General features: G+C 42.8%; 1 protein-coding gene across 1 annotated transcript in view; it reads right to left on the bottom strand.

The window, feature by feature from the left end:
- Window positions 1–12960, bottom strand: part of OTOA (otoancorin) — a 78789-nt gene that overhangs the window by 3438 nt on the left and 62391 nt on the right. The window contains exons 20-24 of the mRNA XM_033963872.1: window positions 11091–11278; window positions 9330–9485; window positions 9078–9220; window positions 4872–5008; window positions 2599–2696 (exon numbers count right to left, since the gene is read on the bottom strand). Of these exons, the coding sequence (XP_033819763.1) occupies window positions 2599–2696; window positions 4872–5008; window positions 9078–9220; window positions 9330–9485; window positions 11091–11278 (722 nt within the window). The remainder of the gene's footprint in view (window positions 1–2598; window positions 2697–4871; window positions 5009–9077; window positions 9221–9329; window positions 9486–11090; window positions 11279–12960) is intronic.

A 12960-nucleotide genomic window follows, 5' to 3' on the forward strand; every position in this document is an offset into this window, starting at 1 on the left:
AGTTCCTGCTGAACCAGAAGGTACGCAGGTATGGCTAGACTCAGCCAGGGCACTGGTCTTTGACCTACGGGCCGCGGCGGGAGCGGACTGCTGGGAACGATGGACCACTGGTCTGACCCAGCAGCGGCAATTCTTATGTTCTTTCTAAAGATCTCTCCTTTGAAAGCTGAAATCCTCCATCAGTGGTGTAGTAAGGGTGAACAGCACCCAGGGCGGCAGCACTCCTCCCCCACCCTTTTCCCTGCCCCCCCCCTGCTATGAGTGCCATGAGGTGTGCCTCTACTCCTATCTGTTTGAAATGCCACCGGGTGAATAATTCTCTGGTGCATGGTCTTTGGTCTGGTCTGACTATTGCTACCTTTTGGTCGGAGGTCCACTGTTACTTGCAGACCCTAGTGGGCTATGTTCTTCCATCTCAGGTTGAGGGGATTCTCTTTTTAGCTAAGGGCTTTTTGGGTGGGCTCTCTGCTGGTGATTCTTTACTTATCAGCAAGGGATACATAGTAGGTAAGAAATGTATCTTAAATCATTGGCTCCAGGACTCCCCACCCACCATTTGGTATTGGCGTAACAAATTCCTTCAATTAATGGTCTGGGAATCCTTGCCCGCTCAGTTTTCTTGTCATCGTAGTAAGCTCTTCTTGTCCGTTTGGGTGTCTTATTTGGACACTTTACTCCCGCTGATTAAAAGCCAACTACTCAACTGACTGCGGAAGCCAGTGGTCCCTGTGATGCCAGTGGGTTAAGGGTGGGTCGGGGGGTAGGTGGGTGGGCATTCTGTGGGGTGGGGTTTTGCTGAGTCAGGGTATAAGAACCCAACCCGGGCTCGGATTGTCTTCGCCTGTTTGGTGTTTTGTGCACTGTATTTTGTTGTATTTTGAAAATGTTATATTTGTTGCTGTCTTGGTTTCTACTTGGTTGTTCAATAAAACGTTTTGAAAAAAAAAAAAAAATGAAAAAAGGGATGGGACGACTTCCCTATGAGGAAAAGGTAAATCGGCTAAGGCTCTTAAGCTTGGAGATGAGATGTCTCAGGGGATATATGACAGAGGTCTACAAAATACCGAGTGGAAAAGGTAGATGTGAATCGCTTGTTTAGTCTTTCCAAAAATACTAGGACCAGGGAGCATGCAATGAAGTACACTTCTCCCTCCATATTCACGGTTTCAGCATTCGCGGTTTCGTTTATTCATGGTTTTTAGCTTGCTGGCTCCTCCCCCACAATTACATCAGCTTAGAGAAATCATTGATTCCACGCGTTTACAGAGAAAATCGCCAATTCCCAGCACTTACTTCACCATGTTTTGCCTCTCCTTCAGGAACAGGCCAGGTCTCCTACCATGTTATTCGCTGTTTCACCATATCCACGATGGTTTTTAATAGAAAACAGCGAATTACATGTGAAAAAGTTATTCTCGTATTTGCGGTTCTGTTAATCCCCTATCACAGCGAATAAGGAGGGAGAAGTGTAAATTTAAAATAAAACAGAGAAAATACTTCTTCACTCAGTGTGTAAAACTCTGGAATTCATTGGCAGAGAATGTGATGAAATTAATTAGCTTAACAGGATTTAAAAAGATTTGGATAATTTCCTAAATGAAAAGTCCATAAGCCATTATTAAGATGGACTTTCTAGGATAAGCAGCATACTTGTGACCAGGGCTGGCCTCTGTTAGAAACAAGAGACTGGGCTTGATAAACCTTCGGTCTGTTCCAAAATGGTAACTCATGTTTTTATGTAAATCCCTTTGAATATCAGCTGGAATAGTCTTATGCTCCTGGATTGTTGAATCCTAATCATGTAGCTCCCCCATGGGAGAATTATTTGAATGGTAAGGATATTATTTTACAGTTCTAATGAACAAATCAATTATACTGTAGAGGCTGACAGAATTTCGATTTTGGTGTCGAAATCAGCTTGAAATGCCAATTCAGCTATGTTTCAGTTTCAGCCAAAGATTCTGGTGCATTTATGGCTAAAAATAAAAACTCCCTTCGCTGACCAAAACTATTCCCCATTCTTTCCCCTTGCTGACGAATCCCACCTTGCTTTCTCACCATCCCTTGGCTGTCCTTGGGCCTACCTGAGGAGCTCTGGTTGTCTAGTGGCTTAACCAGGTCATAAGTGATCCCCAGTCACTCCTGACTCTGCTGTCTCCACTGTCAAAATGGCTGTCAAGACCTTTAACTTGAAAGTTGTGGCAGCCATTTTGAGACTGGAGCCAGCAAAGGCAGGAGTGATTAACACTGACCTTGCTCGTAACTGGAAAAATCCTTAAATTCACGTGACTATGCTTATTTCCATGTTTGTTCATTTTAAATATCTGGCATTGTAAGCAACCACCTAAGTCCGATACATACCCCTGATGCAGGCAATCTGCCAAAACACAGGCCATGTTGGGTCCCTGAATAAATACTGCTTCTTCCTATAATCTTCGGTTCATCATTGCTTCCCTGGTTCCATCTGGGGCCTATTACACTCTTTCTGTGTACTCTGTTCAGTTGTGTTTTTGGATTTCCTCTGACCTGCTTGACTTATTTGGTCCCAGATGAAAGGAACACTCTGGACTTTCCAATGGGATTAAACTTAATACTTACTTTAAAAATTTCAGCAGGAATATGCGTTATGGCTGCTGGTTGGAAATAGGGCATCAGATTCTTATTAAAAGCTTTTAAATCCTCTTTTGTTAAACCAGCTACAAAGATAAAAAAATAACATTCTAATTAGTATGACATGCAGAGATACAAAACAAATTGCAATAACATAATATTTCTTTTATTGCGCCCCAAATATGGAATTCACTACCAGCTCACTTAAGTGAAAAAAGTTCTCTTGATCAATTCAAGGGTAACTTAAAATACTTTCTATTTAAAGATGCTTTCTAAACTAAACTAAACTAAACCTTACGTTTATATACCGTATCATCTCCACGGATGTTGTGGCGATTTATAATTCCTAGGGTTCCTTTTACTAAGGCGCAAAATGCAAATGTGTCCATTATAGTCTGTGGACGCATTAGCGTTTAGCATGCGCACCTTAGTAAAAGGTCTCAATTGTAAGTAGGTTTTATCGAATGCCTAATTGATAGTCACATTATTCTGCTTCCAATCTTTCTTTGACTTTTATTTCTGAGCCCCCACCTCGCTGTTTTTTCCTTTTGGAAAATCTGGTAACCCTTCTGTAAGGTTTGAAATGTTGGGTCCCCACAATGTATGGTTGGTGGGTGGGGTTACGTGAGAGGCGCCCTTACAAACGCCAGGTCCCAGGTTCAGTTCCCTCACAGAAGATTCACCAGGAGTAGAATCAAATAAGAAACACAGCCAGAGGTGATTGCATAAAGAATATATTATAGAAATAGGCTTACAGAAAAGCAATATTTATAAGCATTACAATTAAGCATTACAATTAATGAGAGAGCAAAGCAGTTTCCCTGCCTTACAGAGTTCAGAGGAAAAGAGAGACATAGAAGCCTGAAGTTCCAGGGAGATCCAGAGAGAGATTTAGAAAGTGGGATGGGGTGATGGTCTAAGCTTTGGGTTCCATAGATAAAGAGAAGGATAGACAGAGAGATAGACAGAGAAAGAAATAGATCCATGTGTGTTGCAGAGAGGAGGCTTTTATAGCTTGGAATCTTATTCTGAATATAGAAACTATTGTATTTCCCAGTATCTTTCTGTTTAGAATTTGTAAACTGTTTGAAACAATGGTTAGTTTAATTGATAAGGAGGGTGTGATACTTTCAGGCATGGTAGATGGGATTAGTCTCTGGCTTCTTTGTCCCATTCAAGCAGCCTAACTTCTTGATAAACAATCCAGTCTGGCTGGATGATTAATGTATGTGAATTCTGTGCAGGGGCACAGAATTCTGCATCAACATTCCAGAGTCAGATTGATATAATTTCCCATAGGCCTTATGCTGACATTAGTTATGCCAACTGAAAATGCTGATTGCTAGCAATAGCTATGCTGACATCTTCCTCCTTCAAAACCACCATCACAATAACCGCCTTCTTTCCCCTACTCTTATGTCCACCACAAGTATTCCTCTAGTCCACGTATTCTTCTTAGGATTACTAATCTAATATAATAAAGCCCTAAGTGTGCATGTGCACTCCCACCTGCGTGCTCCCATTTTCCGTGTGCTGTAGGGACCCGCAGATAGGAGTGCGCATGCGCGCAGCGGCGCGGAGCCTGTCGGCTGCGGTGGCTCTTGCCGTCTGAAGGATAAAGCCAAGAAGCACAACGGACTTTAATTCCTGCCTCCCAGGCTTCTCCTCCTGCTCTGGCTGGGCCCACGTAAAAAAACAAAAAACCCCCAGAGCTCGCTGCAGATGCTGCTGGAATCGGAAGGTTTGTCGGGACCGTGGGAAGGGAAGGGGAGGGGCGGTAAGGGACTAAGGGAGCCGGCCAGACCACGGGAAGGGAAAGGGGGGGTAGGAGAAACGCTGCTGATGCACAGGGAAGTGGTGTGGGGGGAGGGAAATGGAGGGGGAGGGAATGCTGCTGTGGCTGCTGCACAGGGAAGTGGTGGGAGAGAAATGCTGCTGCATAGGAGGCAGGGAGAGAGACAGATAGATAGAAAGAAAAGAAAAAAGACACAGGGGCAGGGAGAGACACAGAAAGACAGACAGACAAAGGGGGCCAGGGAGAGAGACAGACAACGGGAGGGAGAGAGAGACAGAAATAAAGACACACAGACATATATTCTAGCACCCGTTAATGTAATGGGCTAAAATACTAGTAATGAATATATTTTCAATACAGACATTCTACACTGGTTTGCTTTGTTTCTACGGCTAATTTTTTTTTTTAATGTTTGTGTAATTGTTTCAAACATTGAAGAAAGCTGATGAACACAATTGAAGCTTACCTGCAATAATCCCAACTTCTTGTAAAACAGAACGAGGCCACATTTTAGATTTTCCATACACGGTTTCTATTTTTCTTCTAAAGGCCTGAAGAACAGGAGTGGCACAGGGAAGTGACCCAATCCTTGTGGCAACAGAACTGTAAAACAATATGCCTACTACACTTGAAAATAGTTATATGGTGTTTTAATAAGCTATAGCAAATACTACCAAAAGTAACCTGCGCAAGCTTATGGTAGAGACCAGGATTACTTGAACAGTCCTAAATTTTCTGAAAGGAGTCCTATGCAAATTCAAAACTGGGGTCTATCTTTCTACATTTGAAAATGAATTTTTCCATACCTAAGACATGACAAATATACTTTGACTAGTTCTCTACTGTTGTGGTCTCTGACTTTGTTGTAGCTCAGTAAGGATTAGTGTCCTCTTTGCTCTCATCCATTGCTAAACTCAATCACTTAGAATTAATTTTAGACAGGCCTCAAACTCAGCTCCCTCAAAGTGTGAGTTATCAGAAATATTTATTTATTCAATTTTCTATACTCTTTTCCTGAGGGAGCTCAGAACAGTTTACATGAATTTATTTAGGTACTCAAGCATTTTTCTCTATCTGTCCTGGCGGTCTCACCTGGGGCAATTGGGGATTAAAAAACAAACAAACAAAAAACCAATTACTTTTAGACCAAGTTTCACCAAAAATCTTTTAATACCCCTCCTGATGTTGTTCTTCCCTAAATGTTTTTCTTTTTGGTTTTTTTATTTTTTAAACAAATGTAGTTTATCCTTGTATTCCTTATGTATCTTTAAATAATTATGGATAAGATTGTACATTTCTTGTTTTAAATGTGTTTTTTTTATTTGTCCCCCCAAATTATTATTGTTATACGCATTGAAATTACTTGCGTTCAAATCAAAACTTTAATAAACTTGAAACTTGAAGTGATTTGCCACTGCAAAATAAATCCCACTCAAGGGTATTCAATGAGATAGTGGAGAGCAATGGGCTCAGAAACCTACATGGGTAAGGAGATATTCAATCCTAGGATATGTTAATCCAATACCAAGTTATTTAAGGTTTATGTTTTTATCATAGACCAAATTACCTCTACCTCCTTATTTACATTATCAAAGATATGATTTCTCTGCTATTTAAAAAGTAAGAAAATAAGTTAAAATAATGAATGCTTGATAAAATAAATGCTTAATAAAATAAAAAATTAAAATTAAAAAAAATACCTGGAACCTAAATCATCCCACCGAAACCGATTACCTACCAACATATGGAAACAGACAATCTGCTATGTAATGTAATGTAACCTGATTTATCTTCCAATGTTATTATGTCTATACACTCATTCTGTTATTAAGTCTATACCCTCAACCTGTATTCTCCAATGTCATGTACCCTCCTGGAAATGTCCAGTTCTCTTCTTATGTAATCCGCTTTGAACCGCAAGGTACAAGCGGAATAAAAATCACTAATGTAATGTATAGTAGAAATTGATAATGCAAATAAGGAGGTGGAGGTAATTTGGTCTATGATGGAAACATAAACCTTAAATAACGTGGTATTGGATTAACATATCCTAGGATTTAATATCTCCTTACCCATGTAGGTTTCTGAGCCCGTTGCTCTCCACTATCTCATTGAGTACCCTTGAGTGGGATTTATTTTGCAGTGGAGGATTGTCTTGTAGAAATCCCACATACCATTTTCTTGGTTTCATTTAGGGATTAAAGGCCCAAATTCTGTAACCAGCGCCTATTTCGGAGGCACTCAGCTAGATAGGCGCCTATCGAAATTGGATAACAAGCTCAATTAAGCTTTTTAATCAGCACTGATTGAAACCTAGGCGCCTATCAAGAAAGCGGGATTCTGTAACAAGGCGCCTCTAAAACTTTAGACGGCCTTCAAGAAAGTAGGCGCTATGCATGTTAGGCGTGGGCATGGCTATGTGTTAGGCGCCTTCTTACAGAATCACAGCTCTTAAGCGTGCTTAAGCGCTCGCATGGGCGCCTAATTTTTAGTTGTGCCTAGAACTGGCCTATTTAATGGGCGCCTCCAAAATAGGTGCCGCTCAGCGCGATTCACTAAACAGCACCCAATTGTTCTTGAATCGCGCTGAACAGTGCCTATATCGGCGCCTAACTCTTGAGCGCTTCTTATAGAATTTGCCCTTAAGTGATTTGCCCAGAGTCACAAGGAGCAGCATGGGTCTGAACCCGCAACTAGAGAATGGCACGGGGACAAATTTGTCCCTGTCTCTGCAGGAACTCAATTTCCCCCGTCCCTGTGAGTTTTGCTGCTGTCCCTGCCTCATTCCTGTAAGCTCCGCCTTAACCGCAAAAGCTTTGGACACGTATGATTTTAAAGTGTTTGAGGTTTGTGCAGATGAAGATGGAGCTTGCAGGAGTGGGGCAGGGGTACAGGAAAAAAAAACTCGTGGGGATGGGGGAAACATTTGTCCCCGTGCCATTCTATACCCACAACCTCGGGGTGCTGAGGCTGTAGCTTTAACCCCTGCACCACACACTCCCCCCAAATCGCACAATGTTACAACATACTAGGGTTCTGTTTACTAAACTGTGGCAAGATTTTGTAGTTACCACGGTTAATTGCCAAAATTAACACACGGTAACTGCAAAACCTCTGAGTTATCTGTTTGGGATGATCCTAGCAGTTTCTCTTCACATGACACAGAGGAAAAGTCACTGCTTTGCAATAACGGCGCTGCAGATAACACAAAGCAGTTGGCTACACGTTCTGAGGTGGCATTTCCTGTGCCATGTCATCTGCCTTGGTAACTGCTAAAATGTGGTCATTACTTTGCATTAACTGTAAGGTAAAGTTCTGCTCTATTTTGCATTAGCTGTTAGCAATGTCCATTACTTGCTAAGGCTCCATTCCCTATGTTAACAGCTAGCATTCATTGACTGTCACATTAAGTTAACTCACTATAGTAAATAAGCCCCATGGTGGAATCCTTTTACTAAACTGTGCTAAGTGCTGATGTGTGCGTATCGCACATTAAAAAGGTGCATCGTGGCGTCCCATGCTAAATTTTGCCTTTCTATGCATGCACATTGCGTGCTAAAAAAGTATTTCCTATTTTTCTTGAAAGGGGCATGTTTGGGGGGAGGAGAGAGGACGTGACAGCACTAACCCCCAACTCTTCTAGCGCGGGGAGCCGCGCTGCTCCCGAAGCTCGTAGAGTTTGGTAAGCACGTGGGGCATTGCTGTGTACTAACTGATTCGCGTGGGGTTAGCGCATGAGCCCTTACCGCCTGCAAAACGGGTGGCGGTAAGAGCTGATGTGGTAATAATTTTAATGGCTGCCTGTTATCCCCCCTATGAGCGTCGAAGCTGTTACCGCCGTGGCCGGCGCTAAAGACCACGCTATGGTTTTATAAAAGGGGGGTGGGGGGGTAAGTGCCCAATTAGCATGTGGCCATTAATCTGGAAAACAGACCAATCATCTTGCACATCCAGACATCCATATCCACTTGCCGAGCCACACATGCAAAGGCAAGTTGGAATTTATGAGCCAGTAATTACCTTTCTCCTCCAGCCTTCACCTGAAGCAGGGGTGCCGCCACCGCCGCAAATTTCTCCCTGCTCCCCCACCCTTGTCTCCACCCACACTTCTCCCCCGATCCCCTCCCCCTGCTTCCTTAGTTGTTCACTGGCCGCAAGGAACAAGAACTTCAACCTGCTCCTCATTACCCCATCGTCTCTCCTGTTGACGTCACTTCCTATGTGTGGCACCCAGAAGTGGGAAGAGGCGGGATGGAGAGGAGGAGAGGTGCCGCCCCCCCCCCCCACCACCACCACCAACATGGCACCCAGGGCAGAGCGCAATCCCTCCCTTTACTACGCCACTGATACACATTGTTCAGTTTTTGTATTAATACTAGAGCTGAACCGAATAGCAAATTTTACTATTTGGCCATATACAAATCATGAAAAATATTTGGCTGAATACGAAAACTGAATACAAATAATAGGCATTGAGCTTTAACGTGAAAAAAAAATAATAAAAGAAACAATGTGAAATCAGAGATCAAATGTTTATTTCAGTAGGATTTAGCACAGTGGAGCCCTGGATTATTCATATTTGAAGTTGAATCACTATTTGGCTGAATACGAATAATGTATTTGGAGCACTATTCAGGGCCAAATCAAATCAAATACAAATGATCTTCTGTACCTGAATTCTGTGGTTTTGATCTTAGAGATCTGTTTGGGGTCCAAAGCACAGAGAATGGCCCCTAACCCCACCAAATCATAACTCTTCAGATGACCAACAGACTGAGCAGAATCTTCTAGAAAGCCTTCAAGAATTGCTTTGGCCTGCAAAGAGTGCAGAATTTCAGAATTATGTATAGTTAAAGCATAAAACAGCTACCTCAACCAGGTCCATCTATTTCTGAACCTTAGAAACATCCCACATCATGGTTACCTGGACACGTGTCCATTCTGCTTGTTTACTGAGGGCAGCCACAGTGTCTGTAGAACTTAAATCCAGCTCCTCAATTTCAGAGTCATTTAGAGCAATGGCAACACGCCCGAGGGAAACAATGTGGTGTCTTTTCCAGGTCGACAAGGAACCCCAAACCTGTAGGTAATGAAGAACACGTTCCTGAGTAGGCAGAAACTGGGGGGATATGTAAACAAGTGCACTCTGCGCGTTTTCTTGTTAGAGTGATTCAAAGAAAAGTGAGGAACAAGATACCCAAGCGACATACCAAAAACTGATTTATAACAAATACAAGAGAATTTAAACAAAATTCTAGACTCTATCGGTAACCAATAAAGTCATAACCTTCATCAAAAACAATTGCACTGGCTACCAATCCCATCACGTATAACATTCAAAATATCTTGCATCATTCACCGCATACTTTTTGAAAACTCTGCGGTCCCACTCATCCAGCTCTTCTCAATAGCATGGTCTACTTCTCGCGGAACCCTCAACCGGATGCTACTAAATCTCCCATCCACAAAAGATCTTCACTGCAAACGAGTTTTCCACTCCATGCTTACTTTTCTAGGAGTAAAAACTTGGAATGGCCTTACAGAAATGACCAGAACTGAACCTTGCCACATCATCTTCCGAAGAAAACTGAAAACCCATCTGTTCGACACTAATCTCCCTTACCTCTCCTCTTTTCCTCCCCTTTCCCCTCCCCTCCCCCCTCTTTTCTCTCCCCTTCCTCTCCCTCCTACCTATCCATCTCCCCACTCTCCCTCCCTCCCCATCCTCTCCCCTCTTGCCTCTCTTTACAGTCGCCTTGAGCCTGTATAGGTATGAGCAACGCACAAATAGAAGATTAGATTAGATAAGAATAGCCCTACGGTTTCAGACTGAGGGTCCATCCGGCCCAGTATTCTGCTCCCAAAAGTGGCTATACTAGGTCACAAGTACCTGGCAGAATCATGGCAACACAGTAAATGATGGCAGATAAAGACCTGAATGGTCCATCCAGTCTGCCCAAACATACACTCTCTGTAATTTAATGATTTAATTTAAATTGTTTTTCTTAGATATTTCTGGGCCAGAAACCCAGAGCTTTGCCCGGTATTGTGCATTTACTGGAGTCTCCGTCGAAGCTCACTCCAGCTCATCCAAACCAGGGATCTCAAAGTCCCTCCTCGAGGGCCGCAATCCAGTCGGGTTTTCAGGATTTCCCCAATGAATATGCATTGAAAGCAGTGCTTGCACATAGATCTCATGTATATTCATTGGGAAAATCCTGAAAACCCGACTGGATTGCGGCCCTCAAGGAGGGACTTTGAGACCCCTGAATTCTAAACCATCCCAGCCCATCCTCAACTGAATGGCCCTATATGTGACACAGACTGTGCAAATCTGTCCAGTACTGGCCTTAGTTCTTCAATATACTGTATACCATTATTTTCTGATTGGAGATTAGAATCCCAAAGAAGTAGCAAGATTCCAGAATCCCAAAGTGTATCTTAAAATGTAGCAAGACTGCAGAATAACCAGAGTAGCAAGATTCCGTGCTATTGATCCCAGGGATGAGGTGGCTTTCCCATGTCTAACATAATAGAAGATTGGGAACTTTTCCTCCAGGAATTTGTTCACTTGTATAATCACTAGAAACCAACCATAAGACACAAGGTGCCAATGCCTACTGATTCCATGCTGAGCTTTAACAGTACAAATGATACACAGTTTCATTTCCTCTTAAGTCTGTACCTGTTTGGCCTTTTCTTTCAGGGCATGAAGCTGGGATCTGTTGAAACGTCTCACAGTTCCAAGCAGTTCCACTGTTTTGGTAAAAGTCTCAGCATCAATGCACTGAAGCTCTTCGACAGACCAAAAAAAATTTGCTTCGGCCAACTTCAGAATGTCTTCCGATGAAGGAGCTGAGACTCCTGGACAGCCTGGAGATGAGAAATGGAATCATTTACTAAGTGACCTGATCAGAAAGAAACCTACACAGGGAAGGAAAATGCACCAAATGCAAAGCATCACAGCTTGAAAAGGCTTTTTCCAGTGTCCTGTCAGTTGGGTTCTTCCTTTTTCTCTTCTGCTCTGATTGATTTGGTACATTAGATCACTTCTGCACAGGATACTATGCAGAACATCATCACACTGGAGTAGAGAATGACAACAGAGACAAATTTGTCTCCGTCCCCACAGGAACCCAATTTCTCCGTTCCGTCCCCATGAGTTTTGTCGCTGTCCCTGCCCCATTCCTGTAAGCTCTGTTTTAACTGCATAAGCCTCAAATACTTTAAAATCATGGGTTTGAGGCTTGTGCAGATGAGGACGGAGCTTAGGCATTGGTGGAATGAGGCATTATGACATCACAATCTGAGCTCTAGAATGTTGCTACTTATGATTTTAAAGGGTTTGAGGCTTGTGCAGATGAGGACAGAGCTAAGGCATTGGTGGAATGAGGCATTATGACATCACAATCTGAACTCTAGAATGTTGCTACTTAGGATTTTAAAGGGTTTGAGGCTTGTGCAGATGAGGACGGAGCTTGCAGAAATGGGGCAGGCACAGGAAAAGAACTCACATGGACAGGAAAATGAGCTCCCACAGGGACGGGGAAAAAGTTGTCCCCGTGTCATTCTCTACACTGGGGTAATCCTGCCTACAATATATCCATATATTCAGACATCATCACCCTTCACCCTTAACTCTGTTAGTACTACTCGATCTGTAACTTTTTTTAATCATTGTAAAACACATAGAACTTCACGGTCCTGCGGTATATAAACTGTTATTATTATTATTTTGCACTGGCCTGAAGGGGGAATAACTCTGTGACACTAATCGAAAGTGCATTGAGTTAAACCATTAAAAGGTATCACATATTAACTTGTTTTTATCTTTTATTTATAGTTTGGTTTTGGGTTTTTTTTTTAATGATGAAAAACAATAGGACTGGGAAATCTGTTGATAAAACCATAATAAGCTGTTTTTCCCTGTAGAGTTCCATCCTTTTGGTGATAGGCGATAGGCTCTGGAGTAATCTGAGGAAGTACTGTTTTACAGAAAGGGTGGTAGATACGTGGAACAGACTCCCGGAAGAGGTGGTGGAGACAGAGACTGTTCTGAATTCAAAAGGGCCTGGGATAGGCACATGGGATCTCTCTGAGAAAGAGATAATGGTTACTGCGGATGGGCAGACTAGATGGGCCATTTGGCCTTTATCTGCCATCATGTTTCTATGTTATGTTTCGTTAAGACAGAAACATTATCCAAGACTTTTGCATGGTAGTACACAGCAGGGTTACTGAGCAGGCAGGGTCTTGACCTAGGGGCTGCCACGTGAGTGGACTGCTGGGCAGGATGGACCACTGGTCTGATCCAGCAGCAGCAATTCTTATGTTCTTAAATAAAGACAAAATTTAAAACAACTTGCAGCCAGCCTGCCTGCTCAGAAGTCTTGGGTCTGATTCAAAGCCCAGCTGAAGCTACTGTGAACAATGCAGTGATCTCTGGTCTCACAGGTAGAGGAGCTCTTATTGCTGCCACCTAGTGGCCACACTTGGGATTCACATTAGCCAGGTTCTGGAAGGAACTGGTTTGTGGCCCCAGTGTTTGATTGGGA

Source organism: Geotrypetes seraphini, chromosome 11 (assembly GCF_902459505.1).
Source record: "Geotrypetes seraphini chromosome 11, aGeoSer1.1, whole genome shotgun sequence".
Taxonomy (NCBI): Eukaryota; Metazoa; Chordata; class Amphibia; order Gymnophiona; family Dermophiidae; genus Geotrypetes; species Geotrypetes seraphini.